Source organism: Phascolarctos cinereus, unplaced genomic scaffold (genome assembly GCF_003287225.1).
Source record: "Phascolarctos cinereus isolate Bilbo 61053 unplaced genomic scaffold, phaCin_HiC Scaffold_5;HRSCAF=322, whole genome shotgun sequence".
NCBI lineage: Eukaryota > Metazoa > Chordata > Mammalia > Diprotodontia > Phascolarctidae > Phascolarctos > Phascolarctos cinereus.
This window is the reverse complement of record NW_027555958.1, coordinates 141,855,403-141,878,584: the sequence shown is the minus strand read 5'-3', so window position 1 is coordinate 141,878,584 and position 23,182 is coordinate 141,855,403. Positions and strand designations below refer to the sequence as shown.

The window sequence follows — 23,182 nt, the reverse complement described above, 5'->3', positions numbered from 1 at the left end:
CTCCACTGTAAGAGACTTCTTTTCTGTTTTTTTTTTTTGGTGAGATAATTTACCTGATTCTACCTCTCCTTTTCTTCTTCTCCGAGTATCATCCTCTCTCATCCCTTAAGTTTATTCTCCAGATATGACCCCTTAATCTTCAACTCACCCTGTGCCCTCTATCTATCTATCTATCTATATATACATACATATCAATTTTTTTCCTTCAACTACCCTAATACTGACAAAGGTCTCATGAGTTATAAATATCATCTTTCCATGCAGGAATGTAAACAGTTCAATCTTAATAAGTCTCTTATGATTTCTCTTTCCTGTTTACCTCTTCATGTTTCACTTGAGCCCTGTATTTGAAAGTCAAATTTTCTATTCAGCTCTGGTCTTTTCATCAGGAATGCTTGAAAGTCCCCTATTTCACTGAATGACCATTTTTTCCCCTGAAGGATTATACTCAGTTTTGCTGGGTAGGTGATTCTTGGTTGTAATCCTATCTCCTTTGCCCTCTGGAATATTATATTCCATGCCCTGCGGTCCTTTAATGTAGAAGCTGCTAAATCTTGTGTTATCCTGATTGTGTTTCCACAGTACTTGAATTGTTTCCTTCTGGCAGCTTGTAATATTTTCTCCTTGACCTGGGAACTCTGGAATTTGGCTATAATATTCCTAGGAGTTTTCCTTTGGGGATCTCTTTCAGGAGGAGATCTGTAGATTCTTTCAATTTCTATTTTGCCCTCTGGTTCTAAATATCAGGCAGTTTTCCTTGATAATTTCTTGAAAGATGATGTCTAGGCTCTTGATCATGGCTTTCAGATAGTCCAATAATTTTTAAATTCTCTCTCCTGGATCTATTTTCCAGGTCAGTTGTTTTTCCAATGAGATATTTCACATTGTTTTCTAATTTTTCATTCTTTTGGATTTGTTTTACATTGTCTTGATTTCTCATAAAGTCACTAGCTTCCAATTGTTCTATCCTAATTTTTAAGGAAGTATTTTTTTCAGTAAGCTTTTGGACTTCCTTTTCCATTTGGCCAATTTTTTTTTTAGGGCATTTTTCTCCTCATTGGCTTTTTGGACCTCTTTTGCCATTTGGGTTAGGCTATTTTTTAAGGTGTTATTTTCTTCAGTATTTTTTTGGGTCTCCTTTAGCAAGCTGTTGACTTGTTTTTCATGATTTTCTTGCATCACTCTCATTTCTCTTCCCAGTTTTTCCTCTACTTCCCTTACTTGCTTCTCAAAATCCCTTTTGAGCTCTTCCAAGGCCTGAGACTGATTCATATTTTTCTTGGAGGCTTTGGATGTAGGAGCTTTGACTTTGTTGTCTTCTTCTGGTTGTATATTTTGATCTTCTTTGTCACCAAAGTAAGATAATATAGTCTGATTCTTTTTGTGATGCTTGCTCATGATCCTGGACATTTACTTGAGTTTTAACCTCTTTGTTAAGGTAAGAGTCTGTTTCCAATGTGGAGAGTGTACTGTCCCAAGCTTCAGGGGTTTGTATAGCTGTTTTCAGAGATACTTGTAGGGACCTGTAAATTTTCAGTTCTTCCAAGGTGGTATGATAAGGGGCAAGGTGTTTACTCCTTTCCTGGCCTGTGACCATGAGTACTCCTTTCTGTCCTGTAACTGTGAGGAGGGGCTCCTCTCCACAGCCACTACAAGCTCCTCCTCACCCCAGCACCACCGCCCAGAACTGGGACGCAGATCCAAACATGGGCAAAGCAAGAGATTCCTGCCTCAGCACTGGCAAAGAGATCCCTGCAATCCCCCTCTGATCAGCCACTGGATTCCCCCTCAATCTGTGGGCCAGAAGCTCAGGAAGCTGCCCCCCCCAGGGCCACGCTCTTGGGGAATGGAGCTGAAACCCCGCCTTCCTCTCTGAGCATCTCAGAAGCAGACTTTTCCCACTGACCTTCTAAGTTGTCTTTGGCATTGGTGGATTGAGGAGTCTGGAAACCACCACAGCTGCCCACATTCAGTCCTCTGAGGCCTGCTCCAGGTTTCCTGAGGTCTTCGCGCTCATGCCACACTGCACTGTGCTCCCAGCCCGGTGCCATACACCTTTCTGATCAATCATCCAGGTTGTCTTGGACTGGAAATTTGTTTCACTCTGTCTTTTTGTGGGTTCTGCTGCTTCAGAATTTGTTTAGAGCCATTTTTTATGAGTATTTGGAGGGGTTTGGGGGAGAGCTCAAGCAATTCACTGCTTTCACTCTGCCATCTTGGCTCCATCCCCCTCTTTTCTCTAATTTTCTACCAGCTTTCCACAAGTTACTTGCAGAGAAAAGCTGAGAATTGTGTTCTGACTGATCTATCCTAAGCTTTTAAGCCAACAATTTCTTTTTTTTACATTTTATTAATTTATTGATTTATCAACAATCACTTCCATATGCATTTGAGTTTGAAAATTTTTCTCCCCCACCCTCCCCAAGACAGCACACAATCTGATATAGGCTTTACATTTACATTCCTATTAAACATATTTTCACATTAGTGAAGTTGTAAGTAAAAATTAAAACCAATAGGAGGAACCATCAGAAAGATGAAACAAAACTGAACAGAAGGTAAAAATAAGTGATAGCAATTCGACTTCCATAGTTCTTTCTTTGGATGTGGACAGTATTTTCCATCCAGAGGCCTCTGCAAATGTCTTAGATCCTTGTAAAATGCTGAGAAGGGTTCAGTTTAACAATATTACTCATCGCATAACGTGGCTGTTATTATGTACAAAGTCCTCTTGATTCTGCTCACTTCACTCAGCATCAGACCATGTAGGTCTTTCCAGGTTTTTCTGAAGTCAGCCTGTTCATTTCCTATAGCACAATAGTATCCCATTACATTCATGTACCACAACTTGCTCAGCCATTCCCCAGTTGGTGGGCATCCTCTCCATTTCCAATTCTTTGCCACCACAAAAAGAGCTGCTATGAATATTTTTGTACATGTGGGTCCTTTTCCCATTTGTTTTATCTCTTTGGGGTGTAGCCCTAGAAGTGCTATTGCTGGATCAAAGGGTATGCACATTTTTGTAGCCTTTTGGGCATAGTTCCAAATCAACAATTTCTTTTTTTAATTAGTTGTCTTGTATTTGTTTTTGATATACTTTTAAAATTAAAGTGTCTTTTTTTATTTAAAAAAACTGCCTTTCTCCTTCCTACCTCCCTTAGCTCCATTGAGAAAAGAAGAAAAACAAAACCTCTATTACAAGCATGTGTAATCAAGCAAAACAAAGTCCCTATTCCACATTGGTTGTGTCAAAAAAAAAAAGTATGGCTCAATCTGCACTCTGAAGCACTCTAAATCCATCATTTCTTGTTAGGTTAGCAGCTAGTAAGGACCTGTTAGGGGCCACAGGAAACCCTGTGGTCCTAGTCCAATGATTATGGTATTTAATAACAACATATTTATTACTGGCAATTCTCCTATGGCACTGAGCCTATTTACAATATTCTCCATTCACTTTTGCCTGGTACTTAGACCATGGAGATTGTTTGAACAAATTATAATATATAGTATATAATGTAGTATATAGTAATAACTAATTATATAATATTATATATACTACATAATATATAGATTGTTTAAACAAATTTTATATTTGTGTGTATACATATACATGCACACATACACACATACATACATATATATATATATATAAAACTACAATAGTCAACATACAGCAATCATAGTATGACCCAAGGGGAATTCAGCCTAATGTCTACCTTAGTTACTGACATGCCAAAGGGATATTGCTTTTGACATAGTCCCCTTTATTAGGTAGCAGTGTCATTGGGACTTTTATTGTATATGTAGTTTAGTTATTGTGAGGAAATTAGAAAGCTTGTGTTGAAATAAGACCATTTGTACAATAGATGAATTACCTGTCCTAGAAGGTTTTTGTGAGGAAAGAAGCATTTTGTAAATGTTAAAGCTTTATTTCAACCCAAGGTTGATAATGAATTTCACTATTCCAAGTTCCTAATGGAACCTCTGGGACCGTATGGTGCATTCTGAAAATGGACACCTGAATTTCCCCCATTAATTAGAGAGATAAATAGGATCAATAATTATTAGCAATTCAGATGCACTGAATACAGGTGTTTTGTGAGTTCAGATTCTGATTTGTTTATCTTATTGCCTTCCCTCTTTTTTTCATACACAAGGGCATCAAATAAACAGTCTTTCTGTTCACTCTTCATTGCAAATTCTTTCACTATCCCTACCCATCCCTCTTTTCCTTCCTTCTATTCATTTAATAAAGGCACATTTATGGAGTACCTACTTTATACAAGGTGACTTTCCTAGAGGGTTTTTCAGTTGTGGCTTTCAGGGGTACCTTCTGGGATTAAAGGGTAAGGATCAAAGAGCAATCTCCATTTCTTTGTTTTCATAGGTTGTAGGAAGGGCAAACAGTTTGGGGCTTGTACCAACAGCTACTTAAAATCACCCACTGTTTCACTAAGCAGAAAGAGCTGTACTAAAAACATAGTCACCCCATACTATTTGCTTCCTCCTTGATATGCCTTGCAGCTCTATTGTAATATTTTCACTATGATTTAAAAGATTCCCTAAAACCCAGGGCAAATGGTATTAGCAACCTGCAGGTTTTACTTATTTAACAAATATTTACTAAGGGCTTCCTGTGTACCAGATTCTATTCTGGATACTGAAATATAAAAGACAAAAAGGAAACAGTCCCAGCTCTCTAGGAACTCACATTCTATTAGGGGTGGGTGGGGGAATCTACATTCCTATCTTTACTTCCCTTTCTAACCTACATACTCAAAATTCTAAAGAATAGTACAGCCCTGAGGTCCCTTGGTGGGGAATGCCTAGAACTTCCAGTGGTACTGAGCTACATTGTAGTTTCCACTGTGAACTTTGGTCAGCTAGCTAGAAGAAATCCTGAGTGGGTGGGCCCATTTCAAACCTCTCCTGTGCATAGTTTGGACTAAGCAACCCTCCCAGAGCAGATTATAATCCCTGAGAAGTACAGGAACTAGGCCTGTTTTTAATTAACATTTGCTTTATATATTGTTTTCTCAAGTTTCATCCTGAGTTTCTGGTATTTCCATCCCATACAATCAAATTCATCTCTGTAGTGCACAAAGTCTGCAGATATTAGTGGGTGGGCCTCAATTTCTACAATATCTTATATGCTAATTTTCTCTGTACTTTTATTGGCTCAAGAGTCATACTATGTTCAGTTTTAAATAAATGGAATCTGTTGATCTGAGTCAGAATGTATTTTTTTTTAGGTATAAAAGTGAGAACTATAACCATTCCATTGGTGCTCTTTGTGGTCTTGGTCGTAGTTGGAATGGGTATCTTCGCTGCTGTGAAAAAGTATGTGCTTATTTAATTTTAATTAATAATTATCGAAATAAAAATAGTGAAACCTAAAAGGGTGCTTCACTGGCTTCCTCCACTAGTCCATGGAAAAACAGTCTTCAAAATGACAGTATTTGTGAGTGTAAACGGGGGAGATGATGAGTAAATTTTTGTAAGATAGAAGCATTAAATATGGATTTGGTACATTGTTAAAGAAGCATATTCTGAAAATGACATTGTTCATTCAATATAGGGATCTTGAACTGTGTTAAATCTTCCTCACCAACACCATCAGGTGCTTTTTTTATTTTAATCTGTGGGACAAAAGGTATCTCCTGGAAGTGGTGTGTTAGAATGAAAAGAACACTGGACTAGGCATCTGGAGATTTGGGGTCAGATACTTATGTGACCTTAGAAACTCTCTGGGCTCCAGTTTCTGAAATGATTCAACAATATGCAGTGTTAAGGTCCCTTCTAACTCAAAAAATCCCATGATTCCAATCCTGGGGTACAGTGAGTAGGATCAGGACTAAGAGTGAAAACATTTCTTGTTAATTAATATGTACCTTATTATAATTTATTGCCATGATTTAAGAAGCTTTGACTTCTGGTATGGAGGGAATGTTCTCTGCATGTTAGTGCAAACAAAATGATGAGTAGCTTTATGACTAAAAGTTCATGTGGGATATAAAAATATCTGGAGTTTAGAGCTCCAGACCATTGTTATTTGCTTAAAACAATTGTGTTGACTTCAGTGTATTTTAGTTTAATGCTTTGAAAGAGCCTATTATTTGAGAGGCTGGTGCATAGCAGACTACAATAAAAGCCTTTACTCTGAAAAGTAGAATTTGAGATATTTTTTACATTTTTATCTTTTTAAGATTGCATTTTAGCTTGGTGCTTTTTTTTTTAATCCCTTCAAATACTTCTAGGGCCAAGATTTTGTACATAATGCAGTAAAATAAATGGTGATCAAAATACATTTATAGATGCCAGTTTCCAAAACATAAAGTACACTAACTTTCTTCTAGTTAGAAGCAATTGTATTGGAGATATAGGGACAAAAACATACTTTCAGGGATGGTTAAATTCTATATCTTATTTTTCTTTTTTTTTTTTTAACCCTTCTAGAAGGAAGATGAAAGGAAATCCTTATGGATCAGCTGAGGCACAGAAAACAGGTTGATCAAAAATATTAACAGTTTTTATTGACTTTTCTATGAAGTTGCTGGGTTTCCCAGTCAAAAAGAAAATGCCCACTTTCTCTTAGTTATGTTAGACCAGCAAGTACTAATACAGGGCTTTGTCATGTCTTTAAGGTAGCAATGGGATTGTAGAAATGTGCTCCATGTCTACAGTCCAGAGAAACCAAAATTTTCATGGTTCACTCTAAGTCCATTATGATCCCCTTCAGTATTTGGTCACTGCATTTATGCCACTGTTCTTGAGTAAAGATTTTAAATGGGGGCAGCTAAGTGGTGCAGTGGAAAGAGCACCAGCACTGAAGTCAGGACCACCTGAGTTCAAATCCAGCCTCAGACCAAACATTTGACACTTACTAGCTGTGTGACCCTGGGCAAGTCACTTAATCCCAATAGCATAAAAAAAAGATTTTAAATGGCAGCTATGAATTGAAATTAACTCAGTTGTCTCAGTAGCCACCAAGCAGCTTTGAAGTCCCCCAACCTTACCCTACCCCTGCCAAGGAGCTTGAAAACTGAGGGCAGGCAGCCCTAGAAATAGCATGGAAGAGTTCATACTCAATTTTCAGGAGCTTATTATAGCCAATGAGCTTCTTAAATAGAAGATTGAATAGGATTTGTCTCAGGGGATTGCCTTGAAACAAGACTAACATGAGAGTCAGTGAAGATAAGTAAGAGCCTTTTCCCACATTAATCACAATCTGCAAGCATTAAGTGCCTACTATGTGCCAGACACTGCACTTGGTGCTGAAGATACAAAAAATGAAATTGCTCCCACCCTTAAGGAGCTTACATCAGATTGAGGGCGTCAATATATAAGAATATAAAAAAAAAATAAATACAAGGTAACTTTGTGGGGCAAGCCGAAGAATCAGGAAAAGCGTCAAGTGGTGCTTGAACTGAGCTATGAAGGAAACTGAAAGGATGCAGTACCTGCCAGGTATGGGGGACAGCCTTTGTAAATATCATTAGCATTTGTCAACAAATGCAGTATGCTACTGCTCCTTAGCATCCTGAAAATCCCGATAATCAAACTGACTTTTCTAAAGTAAGGTTGTTCTACATCCAAGAAAGTGAGAACATTATATAAAAGATTCATATATATACATACATACATATATATATATACATATATATATATATATATATGTGTGTGTGTGTGTGTGTGTGTGTGTGTGTGTGTGTGTGTTGCATTTCCCTATAGCCCAACCAACATCATAGCTTTTCTGAACCTTGGTAGCCTCAACAGAGCCCAGGACATACATTTATAATGGGTCTTTTGCCCTTTGAAAACTCCTCTAGCAGAGTGTGTTGTATACATGTTGATCATTTCTGGATTTTTTCCCTTTTTTTCTTTAATTGCTACATCTTTATTCCAGGATGTTGGAAGCTGCTCAAACAGCCCTTTGTCAGACATCAATCATCAGAGTTCACCATCAGTTACGAAAATGAAAAGATGACACAGAAATTAGACCTGGTCACAAGTGACATGGCAGGTAAATGTCCAAACCTGTGATGAAAATCATCTCCTCTGACCTGAGGGGCTTTATGTGATCAGGCAATAATAGGACCTGTGGGAAAACATGATTTTAGTCAACTCTCATTTATGTCGAATCCAAAAATTAGAACTATCATTACCAGGATTTTTTTTCCAGCACTTTACTTTGGAGAAGCTGTGAATGAGCCCCCATCAGAAAGATATTTAAAGAACTGAGAATCTGTGATGTGTGCCATGTGTTCAGTACTGATTCTACCCAATTGCTAACAGTTCTAATAACTAATAGACATGATGTTGACCTGGATCAGATTTCACAGAAATTCTAAATCATCAAAGGAAGATGGTCATGTTCTCCATAAAGTATCATGGTATAGTCACTATAGTTAATAGCATTTGAGTACATTCTTCTCCTTTTAAAATTGGTAGACTTGACATGGTATGCACAATCACGTTTCAAAAAAAAAATAAACTTTTATTGCTATCTGTTGTTTTCACACCACTTATGTTTCCCAATATATTCCTCCCTCCTTCTCTTCCCAGTGAGCCATCCCTTATTACAAAGGATAAAAAAGAATGGGAAAGTTTTGTAGGTCAGCAAAAGTCATCAAACATCAAAAAAGTTTGACGTAATTAGAAGTGTTCTGTACCCATAGTTCCCCTCTTCTGCAAACAAGCTGAGGGAGGTACCTTTTCATATTCTTCTTTGGGGCCAAACTAGATCATAATAATTTATTTCACAGCATTTAGTTTTGGTTTTTTTAAATTGTTTTTTCATATATTGTCATCATTGTGTCTACTGTTTTCCTGATTTTGTTTACTAATAATGACGGCTAGCATTTTTATAGCACTTTAAAAAAGTACTTTACATCTGATATCTCACTTGATTTGCTTATTTCACTCTGTATCATCAGTTCTGGTGTCTTCCCATATTTGCCTGTATTCATGATATTAAAGCACAATACTTACCATGGTTTCTTTCTTAGCCATTCTCCAATCAGTGGGCATCTGCTTTATGCAGTAACTTTAAAAATGGCTTGGCACTCATTAAATTAATGTTTGGTATATTCCTCTGCTAAAGTCCTACACCAGTGCTTCATGATGATTTGGAGGTGAGCCTGGATTCTCAGTGACTGTCAATAGAGTACAAACTGGAACAGGCCAGCAAGCTCAGGAAAGACTTCAAGTGTTATCGTAGGTGTCTAGGTGATGCAGTGGATAGAGCGCTAGGCTTGGACTCAGGAAGACCGGAGTTCAAATATGGCTTCAGGAATTTAGTAGCTGTGTGTCCTTGGGCAAGTCACTTGACCTCTGTCTGCTGCAGTTTCCTCAAATATAAAATGGAGATGAAAAAGGCACCTACCTCTCAGAGTTTTTATGAGGACCAACGGAGATAATACTTGTAAAGCACTTGCTACAGTGCCTAGCACATAACTGGTGTTTAATAAATTCCTCCTAATTCTAGCCTGTATCTGTTGTCTTAGGACGATCTTAAGAATGCAGGTGATAAATATTTTGGTCAAGGGTGACCTATAAAACAAAAAAAAATAAAATAAATCTCTTAGTCCTGTGCAAGCCCTTTCTTCTTCCATGGTGGAACTTGTAGAGTGGTGGATAAGGCGGAGATGATAATAACATCTAGAAACTTTAATTATTAGTTCTCTTATTGTGTGATATTTGTACAATACTAAGACTCAAGTTCTAGATTAGTCTTTGGGAGTGATAAGGGTTTCTCTTTTTCTCCGACCAGAGGGAAGAAAGAAAGTAATGGAGTGATGGTGAGAAAATTTAAAGAATGGAGAAGGGAATTGGAACTAAGAAAACTTTGGTCAGCCTCAATTTTCTCAGTGAAGTAGGAGGCTAGACCATCTGCTTAAGTGTTAGGGAGTAGGTTTTGTAGTGAGAAGAGAGAAGAAAATGGTATAATTGCTGTAGGGGAAAGGATAAAGAATTGATAAGAGTAGAGCATAAGTACTGACCCAAGCTTCTTGTGTTGGGAGCCTAGGTCTTGGTCACCATAATCCTACAATATGTTGTTTACAGGAAACACATTTGAAAAAGAGTGACACATGCAGGGTAAAGGTAAAAGGCTGGAGCAGAATATATTATGCGTCAGCTGAAGTAAAAAAAAGCAGGGGTAGCAATCCTGATCTCAGACAAAGCAAAAGCAAAAATACATCTAATCAAAAGAGATAAGGAAGGAAACTACATCCTGCTAAAAGGCACCATAGACAATGAAGTAATACCATTACTACATATATATATATGCACCAAATGGTATAGCATCCAAATTCTTACAGGAGAAGTTCAGGGAGTTACAGGAAGAAATAGACAGCAAAACTCTACTAGTGGGGGACCTGAACCTCCCCCTCTCGGCACTAGAAAAGTCTAACCACAGAACAAACAAGAAAGAAGGTAAGGAGGTGCATAAGGATTATCAAGCATCAAAAAGGGCCTGGCTTAGTACATATGCCATGAATTTATAGTATGTCAAATCAGCTCAGTTTTGTGATTTTTTTTGTCACAAGTGGTGCTCCACCAACCTAGAGGAATGGAGAAATCAGGCAGGAATCATGCCTCATTGAGATTTCACAGGTTGTGGTGAATTTAAGGTCACATATGCAGTGGGCATATCACTGAATATACAACCTAGTATACATACACACATATACATATGTATATATACATACACATGCATAGATATATGTGTGTGTGTGTGTGTGTGTGTGTGTGTGTGTGTGTGTGTGTGTTTGTATTCTCGACAAGTGAAGCGTATAGGGAGTGATGTGGGCCCTGATTCATTTAGGATGGAATGACATTTGCAGAATTATGCAGTACTTTCAGTGGTCTATGGACTTAAAAAATAAGTATTTTTGTATACTAATAGTTCAACCTAACTCTCTAATCAACGAGCATTTATATAATTGCCCACTGTGTGCCAGACTCTATGCTAAAGACTGGAGATACAAAGTAAATATGCAAAACAGTCCTTGCCTTCAATGAGTTTATATTGCCCAGAGTCAGACAGGTAGCAGACCCCCAGTTTAAAGCCTCTGCTCCAAATCCAGTGTTTTTCCAGTGCAAGATGTTACCTTTCATTTGTTGGGCAGAAACTGAGGATATATAATAAAATAGTCCCAGAATTAAACAGTAGAAAGAGAGTAGCCTGGATTGCATTTGGGAAATTGTTTTAGGGAGAACAGTGAAGTCATTAAAAGCACTGAACACAGGCTTTTATTTAAAAATATTAATATTTTTAATGTAGATATACTTCCAGTGATTCTATGTGGTTGTATTGTAACAGTAGAATGATAATAGTCTCCAAAAAAATTATTAAATTAAAATGTGAAGTTAGAATTACATATCATCCAAAGGGCCTTAGAGGCTGCAGTATATTGCCAATGAGGAATCGTGTGGGAGAAATGGAGTAAAGGTTATCCTTAAGGAGTTGTATGACCTTTAAAAAAAGATATGGGACAGCCAAGTAGTCAGAATAACATTTCTTAAGATTTTCAAAGTATAGGCATTTTTATGTAATAACATAAATTTTTGAATTAGCTGTTTGGCTTTTGCTATTCTTTATCATATGTGAATATTATCTTTTCCCCCCCCATCACCTCGTGTCCTTCCTTGACTCATTCCCTTCTCTAAAGGAGAGGCATGTGGAATTTTCTGGGGGCTAGAGGAGTTGGCTACAATAGTAATGAGGTCATTGAGGACTCTTATTCTTGATTTACCAATCAAGAATAACTTCTTAAGGAGTCAACAACTGAAAAAAAGTGAGAGTCTTAATTGGTGACATTAGGGGAAAGGTAAAAGTAAGAGGTAAGACTGGGAGTGTTAGTCGTGGTGAATTATTGGGAGCTTCAGATAGTGGAGAATGGCCACATCTCTAAGGCCAAATGGCCAAGGCAAGGCCCATGAATATGTTCAGTGAAGACGTGCGCCTATGGAGCAACCAAGTGAGGGAGATCAGAGGAATAGAGATGTGGAGCTCAACCAATGTCAAGAGAAGTCACGTATGGGGAGGACAAGAGTGAAGGAATGTAAGTGGTCCATTGATTGATTAATCTCTCACATTTTGTCTTAGACTGTCATATCTTTTATTTATTTATTTATGTATATTTTGTTTTAGGCAATTGGGCTTAAGTGACTTGCCCAGGGTCACACAGCTAGTATGTGTCAAGTGTTTGGTCTGAGGCCAGATTTGAACTCAGATCCTCCTGACTTCAGGGCCGGTGCTCTATCCACTGCACCACCCAGCTGCCCCCTTTTATTTCTTTATTTGTTTGTTTGTTTTTTGTTTTAGACTGTCATATCTTTCCATGTGTATATATCCTTAAGTACAATAGGAACCATTACTATCTTACCATCTTATGGTCAATATCTAGCACAATGCCTGGCACAAACTAGGTTGATTGATAAGTGTCAGCTTAGGGGGGAAAAATCTCCCATAGGTACTTTTGCTATTTAACAATTATTTAATATTTTATTGGTCTATGTCAACTGATGCTATTCCAAATACAGCAAACTAATTGAAGAATTGGATGCCAACTGACACACATGTGTTACTGTATTGTACCTAAACTAGAAGGTTTTCATTGTTGTTGGGGTAGGAGAAGGTTCGGGGGATAGAGGTGGAGAGATGGAAGGGCAAAGTGGTATTGGGACAAAAAGAATAGTGTTTGTGAACTTCAACCCCTCTTCTCCAGGAACAATAATTGCTGTCTTCTACAGACGAAATGGAATGTGTAATGACTAAAATAATATGGCAGTATCATTTACTTGATCAGGTTTTATCATCTATTTGGTTTTTAGATTATCATCAACCTCTCATGATTGGAACTGGGACAGTGATGAGGAAAGGTTCCACCTTCAGACCTATGGACACAGAAGCTAATGAGACAGGGAAGAACTCTGAGCCAGAAAACCATTATGCCTGTCCTCACCCAACCAACCGCCATGAATATGCACTGCCTTTGACAAATCAGGAGCCTGAGTATGCCACTCCTATTGTGGAAAGGCAGTTAATGAGAGAGAAAGCCTTTCCTGAAGGGGGCTACAATGTGCCTGTCATTGCTGCAGCTCATAAACACATTCCGTTTCCTCTGGCAGCTTCTCCAATTCAGGTAGAATGGATGCCAAACATGGAGACTACCAACTGCCCCAAGGCCTTAAGCCAGGGGAGGGTGACTATGATAAACCCAAAGGCAAAAACTTCTTAACCACCAAAGACTGTGATACCAACTATCAAAAGCCTCAAATAAGTCCCTTAATGAATGATGGTTATTCAGCCCCCTAGGGACTGCCTCAAACCGATAAACCAGACTGCAATGACTGCCCTTTTATAAGTCCAATGTGAAAGAAATTTGCTGTGGTACTGAGCATTATGCTGGTGTATAGTCACTGGAAAAAAATTAGGATCTTCCTAAGGTTTTTTTTATGTATGTGTATATGTGTGTATGTACCTATATCTATCACTACAGATATTATCTCTAGCTATTTATATGTATATATAGATATACTTAACTACATGTGGCTAAATCACTATGCATATCTACAAATACATCTAGATAACTATAGATATATCTGCATTGATGTAGGTAGATACAGATACCTCTTATTGGTACACATGTACATACATACCCACTGTATATATGTATCCATGCATATATACACATATAGATACTCATACATACTATATATGTATATACATATATGTGTATATATGTATATACATATATGTGTATATATGTATATTTTAAATATATAGACATACATGGGGTATGTGCATGTAGCCTAATAAGATGTTGCTTGGGAGGTTCAAAGACAACCTCTTTTACTGTTTACACAATATCGCAGTTGATGTTGGTCTTGACCTTAGAGGTCTGTGATTTTCTTGTGGGCTGGCACACGTCAGATGAGTAGGTGGTATTTTCCTTTCTGTAACTGTGATCTCAAGCTACTTGGTGTAATATGTGCAATCTGTACAGAGTTTTATTTAACATGAATTAAAATAACTTAAATTTTCTTGATCAATTTTCCAATCTGCACAGAGGTTAAGTGGGAATGTGCAGCTATTTAAAAAAAAACATATAATAGTTACATTGACTTTTAAGAGAGATTTTATCTGATAGAGTCTTAGCAGCAGGCCTGTTTAAACTTAATCTTCATGTTATCATGGCTCATTTCCTTTCTTCTGATAGTAAAAAGTAAAAGCATTTTTATTTTTCTTCTCCTAGAAGACCTCAGATTACTTGAAGCATTAAAAGCACACCAACAAGGGTGATGGGTTTTAGTAATTATTTGTTGTTGTTTTGTTTTAATTCAGCCATTGTCTGTTCTCTTGTGGTCATCAGCTACCTGGGTTCCATTGTCAATAAGGATGTGAAATACTTAATTATTTCTCAGAGAAGTTTCAGTTTTTGTGAATTTCAGAAGACTTCATACTGGTCTGGTATGGTCCACCAAGAGAACAGTTTTCCTTTACTCTCTGCTGATCATTTCATTGCTTCTCACATACTCCTCACTTGAACTTTGGGTAATACCACAGAGCTTTCTTTCCATGTGTGTCTACCCATTTCAAAATGTCTGTGAAACCAAAATGTGAATTCATAAAAATGAAATTAAAAAATCCTGTTCTTCATACCAATAGAAGATGAAGGTAATACAGCAATTCCAGCTCGTGTTACTGGGTATGATTTCTGATCTCAGCTTAGCATTGATTCTGGGGTCAAATTACCACATCTGGCTCTAAGAACAGATGTTAATGAAACTCTGAGAAAAAGTGGTTTTAATTTGTTTTTATTTCAAAGTATTCTACTGTAAGAGTGACAAAGACATAGTCCAATAGTTGTTTGTACCAAGATGTTTGGAAAAGAGGAGTTTTTGAAAAAATACATTTTTCTCTCTGGCACATATTACTAATTCTAGATTAGGCCAGACTTGAGCTTTTAAATTATTTGAAGTGGTTTTTATCTGAGCAGGCTTTATGGAATAAAACTGTGCAATGTAGTTATTTGTGAACACTGTAAGCAAGAGAGGAAGCAGATCTTTCTCCATCTGTGACCTTCCTGGGTATATTAGCTGAAAATCTGGACCAAAAAAACCCAGTCTCTAAATTCTGGATGTAACTGTAGTTGTGTACAGTTTTTCATAATTTCTGTGAAATGTATAGAAAACACTGAGGGGTGCTGAAATGTCACAACAGCTTATTTTCCCAACATTGTGGGACTAAGTTGTTGGCATTTTTGTTGTTTACGTGGTAGTACTGTATACTAATTTTAATAATTAAACTTCCAAACCAAAGTTTATTTGGCCTTTGAATGTATCTCTTCTTTCTGTTCACATAGCCACCACCTTACTTTTGGGCCTCATCACTTCCCACCTGGATTATTGCAGCGGCAGCCTCCTAATTAGTCTCCTTGCCTCTAATTTCTCTCCACTCCAGTCCATCCTCAACATGGCATTTTCCTTAAGCACAGATCTGACCATGTCATCTTCCTGCTCAATAAACTTCAAGGGCTCCTTGTTGCCTCTAGAATAAAATATAAACTTCTCTTTTTAGCTTTTAAAGCACTTCACAAAATGGCCCCTGACCCATATTTCCAGTTTCTTTCATCATTGCTCCCCCTCCCCCACTCTGTGATCCAGCCAGATTGGCCTCAGTTTCATTCAACATTTCCATGTTCTATCTCTCCCTTTGCACTAAACATTCCCCATTCCTGGACTGTCCCCCCTCCTCACCAGTGCCTCATAGAATCTTTCTTCCTTCAAGACTCAGCTCAAGCACCGCCTTTTATGAGAAGCCTCTCTAGATCCCCCAAGTACTAGTGACCTCTTTCCCAAATGACCTTGTATCTAACTACTATTACTAATATTTTATTCATTCTGTATACACTTATAGATTTACTTAGGTTTTCCTCTCATTGCAATGTAAATTCCTTGTAAGTAGGGATAATTTCATTCTTTGTCACTCTATCCATGGTATTCAGCACAATTCCTGGCCCTGAAGGAGTTTAATAAATGTTTGTTGATATAATTGTTGATGGTCTCACACACAAACAATAAAGGATAGAGCCAAGATTCCAATGGAGGTCCTCTAATTAAACCCAGTGTTCTTTATACCATACCATACTCATCTAGTCCAATTCCTTCTTAAAGTATAAGCCCCTTCTACTGCTTCCCCAGCATATAGTCAGCTAAGTATTTTCCTGAACATTGAATGACAGGCAACCAGGCAATCTTTTCCATTTTTTGGACAGCTCTAAATTGTTAAGTTGTATTCCTTCTAATCTATCTCATTATAGTTTATACCTATTTGGCTTAGGTCTATTTTTGGGGTCCAAGCAGAATAAATGCATTCTCTCTTCCATTTCAATAGGGAAATCATCTCTTCCCCTTCCCTTTCTCATTCTCCTCCTCCCACCACCACTACCAAAAAAGAAAATATATATATATATCAAAATGCCAGTAGCACAGGACCTGGGCTTAAATCCTGCCTTTGGAAGCTCTGTGACCCTGAGCTCACTTAACCTCTGAGATTCAGTTAACCACATCTATAAAATGATGATAATAATACTTTTTTACTACCTACCTCACAAGACTGTTCAAATTCACCTAACTGTAAGCTCATCTAATTTATATCCATCCATCTTTTACACATGAATTTTATGAGACATTGTCAAATGTTTTACTGAAATCCAGATGTTATATAACATTTCTCCAAACTGAATGCCCTTAGAAAATCCTTTCAATTCCAAACCTCAGATAAACTATTTAGTAAGGAGATGACCCAAAAAGTGTTATAGCATAAGGCAGCAGTTCCCAAAGTGTGGTACACAGACTACTAGTGAGAGGCAGGGAGGTCTGTAAGATCCATCCAGAGGGTGTGTAAGGTCAAAATTCACAGACTGGGGCTAGATTTTCTTCAAATACTGCAAAACAACATATTACAACATGTTGAATAAAGCAGATATGACCATTCAGCTGCCTTCTATTAAGCCAGACATTATTAGATTTGGGGGGGGGGGAGTGAAACAGTGCCACTTTTCTCATTAGCTTTTTTGAATGGAAAAAGTTATTTTTTAGAAAAATGTTATTTATGTCAGCATGTAATGGGTTTACTGTTGTTTTTAAATGAATTAATAAATATTTTAAAATTTTATCAGTTTTAATTTCTAATTTTATTATAGATATAATCCACATAAACAAGCAATTTCAGGTCAAAATTTTAAACTTCCAAACCAAAGTTTTTTTGGCCTTTGAGTGTATCTCTTCTTTCTGTTCACATAGCTACCACCTTAAAAAAAATTTAAATGCTGAGCCTAAAAAATTTGAGAAAAGCTGGCATATGGATTTAGAAGAGAGGAGCTTGGATTAGATGATATCTAATGGCCTCTCTGACTTGAAGAAGAATGATGTGAAATCATTTGTCTTTGAGCCTAATAGAGAGTAGTATTTTATTTTGTTTGGTTTTTTGGTTTTTGGTGGAGGCAGAACTGAACTGTAATTTTATGGTGAACTCTTACAGTTAGTGACATCCAATGACATCTTCCTCCACATTGGTGAGAGGTTGGCTCATGTCTTAAGAGAGCTGCCTAGGGCCATGGAGAGATTAAATGATTTGCCTAGGGTCACAGCCAGAATTCATCAGAGACCAGATTTGAACCTAAGTTTTATTAAGAGACCAGACCAGCACTCTGTTATTTATTATATCATACTGTCTCCTTTTTTTTCTCATTGTTGAATCATTCCAGTCATGTCTGAATTAACTTTTTGGGGTTTTCTTGGCAAAGATACTGGAATGGTTTACCATTTCCTTTTCCAGCTCATTTTGCCGATGAAGAAACTGAAGCAAATAGGATTACATGACTTGTCTAGGTTCACACAGCTAGTTAGTGTCTGAGGCCAGATTTGAACTCATGAAGATGAGTCCTCCTTATCCAAGCCAAGGACTCTATCCACTGTGCCACCTAGGTGCCCCACCTCTCCTTTAGATACCTCATAGTCTGGCAATTCATTATCTGTTCATCCTTTAATTTTTCACCATACCAATATACAAATAGTAGAAGAGACAGATCTGGGGCTTTGTTTTTTCTTCATCATATCAACTCAGAATTACAGAATTATGAAGATCACTGGAGAGGCAGGGGAGGGAGAGGAAGGAGAAAAATTTGACAAACTGCAGATAGCCAGTTTTAAACTAGTTTTAAACAGAATTTTTCCTGTACTAATACCTCTCTATTTTCTGTCTCTCAGTTCTAGTGGCACCCCTTAGGCCAGTAGAGTTCTTCTAATACTATTACTGTGAGCCCCAATACCAGTGTGTTCACCCAAATATTAATCACTAGTCATTAGTGACCCATTATCATTTGCCAGTGCTAGTTAGTATCTCCTCCAATATCATTTAACTAATGGACATCTCACTATCACTAATAACTAATTAAAATCAATTTGTTTTTACAAAGGGATTTTTACTTCAAAAGGAATAGCAAGAACCAAAATACAACTACCTCTGATATTAGGGAATGCCCTCTTCCCTCTAACTTCTGAAGGAAGTAAATTCAAACTTAAGATAGGCAACTTCAAAACACTCTATTATGTAGTTCATTTCCTGGTGCAGGTCAGCTGATGGATGGGTCTTTTTCTTGCTTATAAGATATGGTATCTCAGTGGCTAAGTAAGTGCAGTGGTAGGCTTGGGTCAATCAGGTCCTTCCTCAGGCAGGCTCCTTCCAAACCTCAGCTCCTAGACCTCTGATGGCTCTTTTAACATTTAAAAGTTCACAAGATCATGGTCTGGCTCATTCTATCTCTGATACTGGTACATCCAAGAACAAGAAAGAAGAAATACAACAGACAGAAGAAAGAGCAGTGCCATGTGTTCAAGGCCATTATGTTACCTTAGGTGAGGAGAGCAGACTGCTGGTACTACCTCTCTCTGCACCCAGATGATTACAGTTGTTTTTGCCTCACTTGCCACTACAGAAGAGACCTCAAATTTCTCCACTGGAGCTTTTTGTATGCATTCTCAATTCTGCTTTAGCAGTCAATTAAAAACCTTTTCTTCACCATACAATAAGTGGACAGGAAATGGCTTCAGAATACCTATACATGTTCAGAATCTGCGTAGGGCAGCAGCTCACAAAACCCCTCATGTGGGTTGACAGCAGCAGGTATAGCACCCTATGTGTGCTTAGAGGACTGGACCCCCAGTGGCCAGTCCTATTACGATATGTTCAGAGATAAGTAAATCCAAGTGTGAAGTGGTCCTCAGACCAAAATGGAGGACTACTGATCCAGAACTATCGGCTTAATCTTGGAGAATCTTTTTCTTAAAGCAATTCAATCTCTCTGACCACTCTCCAAGACACAAAGAAAGAGGATACTACTCTTAGGTAGATCAATCTAGAGACCTTTTTCCTTGTTCTCATCTAGTCACTGACCCAATTATTTTAAGAAAGGTGTCCTTCCTGGGCTGATGAGAAAGAGGACGTTTTGGAATTGATAGTTAAAGACTGATAGATTTTCCCTTTCAGATTAGTCCAAAAGGCTTCAGATTGAGATAATTTTAAATATTTTCTTAATATTCTAAACTTGAGAGTGGAGGGACAGGGGCTTTGTTTGCTTCCAGAACGCAAATTGTGGAATTGTGCAATTGTTTTCCACGTTCTGCTGCTCCTCTAATGTGTCACAGTTTGTCATTGTCAAGGTTAGTTTCTTTTGATGATTTCCCTTCTTTGCTCAGACATCTCTAACTCCTGGAGAAGTATTGTTACTTTTAAAGCTGCATGCCTTCATTCTTCCATTGCAAGGGAAGCAATCTTAAAATTTACTTGAGAATACCAAAAAGGACTTCCTAGAATTATTTTAAGTGACCAATGCATAGGAAAGGAATTGGCTTCCCTGATGAGTAAATCATCAAACATAAAGAAACTTTTTTTGAAAAAATGTATTTTCAGGTAAATTCTCAGAGAACAAAAAATGGCTTAAGCTAAAAACAGTATTATACTCCTGGTAAATAATGAAAAAAGATGGAATATTATCTTAGCAGCAAGAGTTAAAAAACAATAGAACCAATAACAGGTCCCCACATGCTACCACAGGTACTGAACAACCATAAAGTGTTTTTGTAGAAACTCCCAGATGTGAGGAAAGCCTCAGACTCAAAATGAATCAATCAATAAGCATTTATCAAGTGCCTACTATGTGTCAAGCACTGAGGACATGAACACAAAAATGAAAGTTATTTCCCCGAAGGAGCTTATATGTGAATGGTGAAGATGACATGTATGTGTGCATAGATATGTAGGTATACATAGCATATGTACATATATGTACATATATACACCCTGTCATGTATAAAATAAATACAGAGATATTTTGGGAAGGATCAAACAGCTGAGTTTTGAGGGAAACTAGGGGTTTCTAAAGGCAGAGGTGAGGAGGAAATGCATTCCAGGCAGGGAAGACAACCAGTACAAATGCACAAAGAGCAAAAAATCCAACACAGCTAGATCACAGAGTGAATAGAAAGGAGAAGTGTTTATAAAGATTGGAAAAAGGGGAAGGGGCTAGGTTGTAAAGTGCATTAAAAAATGTCACAGGCATTTATATTTGACCTTAGAAGTAATACAGCACAACTATAATTTATTGAGGAGGAAGTAACATGATCAGATATGAACTTCAGGAAAATCACTTTGGCAGCAGTATATAGGATGAACTAGAGAGGGGTGGGAAGGGGCAGGGAGATTAAATAGTCTGTCTCTGTAATAATTTAGGCAAGAAGTAACAGAGGGCTGAACTAGAGTGATGGATTTGTGAGTAGAAAGGAGACTTATGAGAGATGTGGACATAATTAAAAATGGCAAGATTGGGATTAGAGTGAGAAGTTGAGTATGACATTTAAATTATGAACTTAGGTGTCTGTCAATTCTACAATTCATCTGGCCTAGATGACTGGCCAGAAATTGGGGAGTTCATAAGGAGGCTTTGGAGGAAAAGATAAGTTGTTTCTGACATGCTAGTTTCGAGATGACTACAGGATGTGTAGTTCAAAATGTCTAAATGACAGTAGGTTAGTGAAGGAAGACTCGAGTCTTCTTTCTCTCAGGACTTTAGGGCTGGATATGTAGATCTGTCAAACATAGCACAGTGGTGATTGACTGAATCTATGACAGCTGATGAAGTCACCAAGTGCTGTCCTTTGTGCTCAAAGAGGACCAAAATGATATCATGATGTCAAAGTCAATGTACAGTACCTCCGACTATGGCTGATCAGATCAGTATGAGCCTGGAAGGCTCTACCACAGGTCAGGCACAAATGGTCCAAATGATCACCAAGTGAATATAAAGGGAAAAAAAAGGCCCCAGGACAGAGCCTTGGGATATAACTATAATTAATGGGTGTGACATGCTGATCCAACAAAAGAGACTGAGGTTCAATCATACAGGACAGAAAAAATATCTAGGAAGAGGATGGTCAACAATGTGACATGCTACAGAAAAATCAAGATGAGGACTGACAAGAGGCTATTAGAAGTGGCAGTTTGGAGATCATTGGTAACTTTGGAAAGAGCAGTTTCAGTAAAGAGATGAGGTTGGAAGCCAGACTGCAAAGGTTTAGAAGAAAGGAAACAGAACAGACAGCTTTTTCAAGGAGTTTGACTGAAAAATGGAGGAAAGGTATAGGATGATAGCTAGTGAGGATGGTAAGATCTGGGGGGAGGCAGTTTATGTTTTTGTTTAAGGATAGAGACTTGTGTGTATTTGTTGGCAGCAGGGAAGGAACCAGTAAATGAGGAAAGATTGAGGACTGGGGAGGCTGGGATAATGTGGCATCAATTTACTGGAGAAGACAGAAGGGGACAGGATCAAGTATACACATAAGAGGTGGGCTTGGTGAAAAGGTCCATCTCTTCATCAGACTGGAGCAAAGGATTGAATAGTAAAGGGTCTCAATTTTCTTGGTAAAGAATGAGGAAATTTCCTCAGCTATAAGGGTGGTGCAGTAGGAGGCTTGAGGAAAGGTTTAAAACAGCTGTTTTGGAAGTCAGAAGACTTGCTCTGGTCTATATAACTATTTCTCTGGGCCTAAGGCAAACCTGGGAAAGCTGCCAAAATGAAGGGACCTCAGGGATGCTTTGGGGAAACCTACATCTAACCTTTATCAGAACTTGAGCAGATCCATAGGGTTGCTCCTGAATTTAGCAAGTACACATCCTAGGGACTTGGAACTCTCTCTAGCTGGCATCTTCTTCAGCATGTGACAATTGTCACCACAGTGTTATTGCAAGATCTGATGTTTCACGGGCCTTTCTTCATTCCGAAGTGTTCACACACATCTTCCCTCCTAAACAGTATACAAATAAAAAGAGGTAACTTTTTTTTCTTAAGCCACGTCAGTCCAAATGATTAAACAGCAAAAGTTCCAAGGGTCTAGAAAATTCCATTATCACTGGGCATAGTATAGGGTAAAGAATACTGGATTTGGAGTCAGAAGGCCTGAATTTTAAATGTCAGTGCTGTCATTTACATTGTAAGGTCTTTGCCTGTTTTCTCATCTGCAAAATGAGGATAATAAAGCTCAGAATTATCCTATCTCACATTATTGAAATAAATTAAAACTTGTAAAGTACTTTACAGTTTACAAATTTAAACTATTTTTACTTGTTTCCTAAATCACTAGAAAGTATACAAATGCCTAGGCTAACACGTATCCTAGCCAACCTCAGATTTGAAGTTTGCCATTTTTCTAGTTGTCAATATTTTAATGGATAAAGATCCCACCAATGGACAAAGACCACTCTAAAACATTGGATTCTACATTTGCTTCTTCCTTAAAACCTTCAAGTAACATTAACATGGTATTTTTCCTTACTGACACATTTGTCTTGACAAAACAATTATTTTCCAATAAAAAGTACCCTAGGCATTGTAGCCACCTTTCCTTTAAAAAAGCAAAACTCTGTAACAAGGGATACATACTACTGACAGCACATGTAACTTTCTATTCTTTTACCTAACCATTTCTTAACAGAAAGAAGTAAGTTTTAATAGCAATTACCTAGAGCCACCATTGGCCATTGCATTGGACTTGAATTTCTTTGTCTCCATTTACATTATTGTAGTCACAGGTATTGTTCTTTTGGTTTTTATTC

The 23,182-nt window shown here is 37.7% G+C and overlaps 1 protein-coding gene across 1 annotated transcript in view; it reads left to right on the top strand.

Moving 5' to 3' along the window:
- The window catches only part of DCBLD1 (discoidin, CUB and LCCL domain containing 1), a 108,818-nt gene extending 93,483 nt beyond the window's left edge, over nucleotides 1-15,335 (top strand). The window contains 6 exon segments of the mRNA XM_020971643.2: nucleotides 5,253-5,340; nucleotides 6,457-6,506; nucleotides 7,907-8,023; nucleotides 12,841-13,115; nucleotides 13,118-13,318; nucleotides 13,320-15,335. Of these exon segments, the coding sequence (XP_020827302.1) occupies nucleotides 5,253-5,340; nucleotides 6,457-6,506; nucleotides 7,907-8,023; nucleotides 12,841-13,115; nucleotides 13,118-13,318; nucleotides 13,320-13,373 (785 nt within the window). The 3' untranslated portion in view covers nucleotides 13,374-15,335.
- Nucleotides 15,336-23,182: the final 7,847 nt, after the last annotated feature.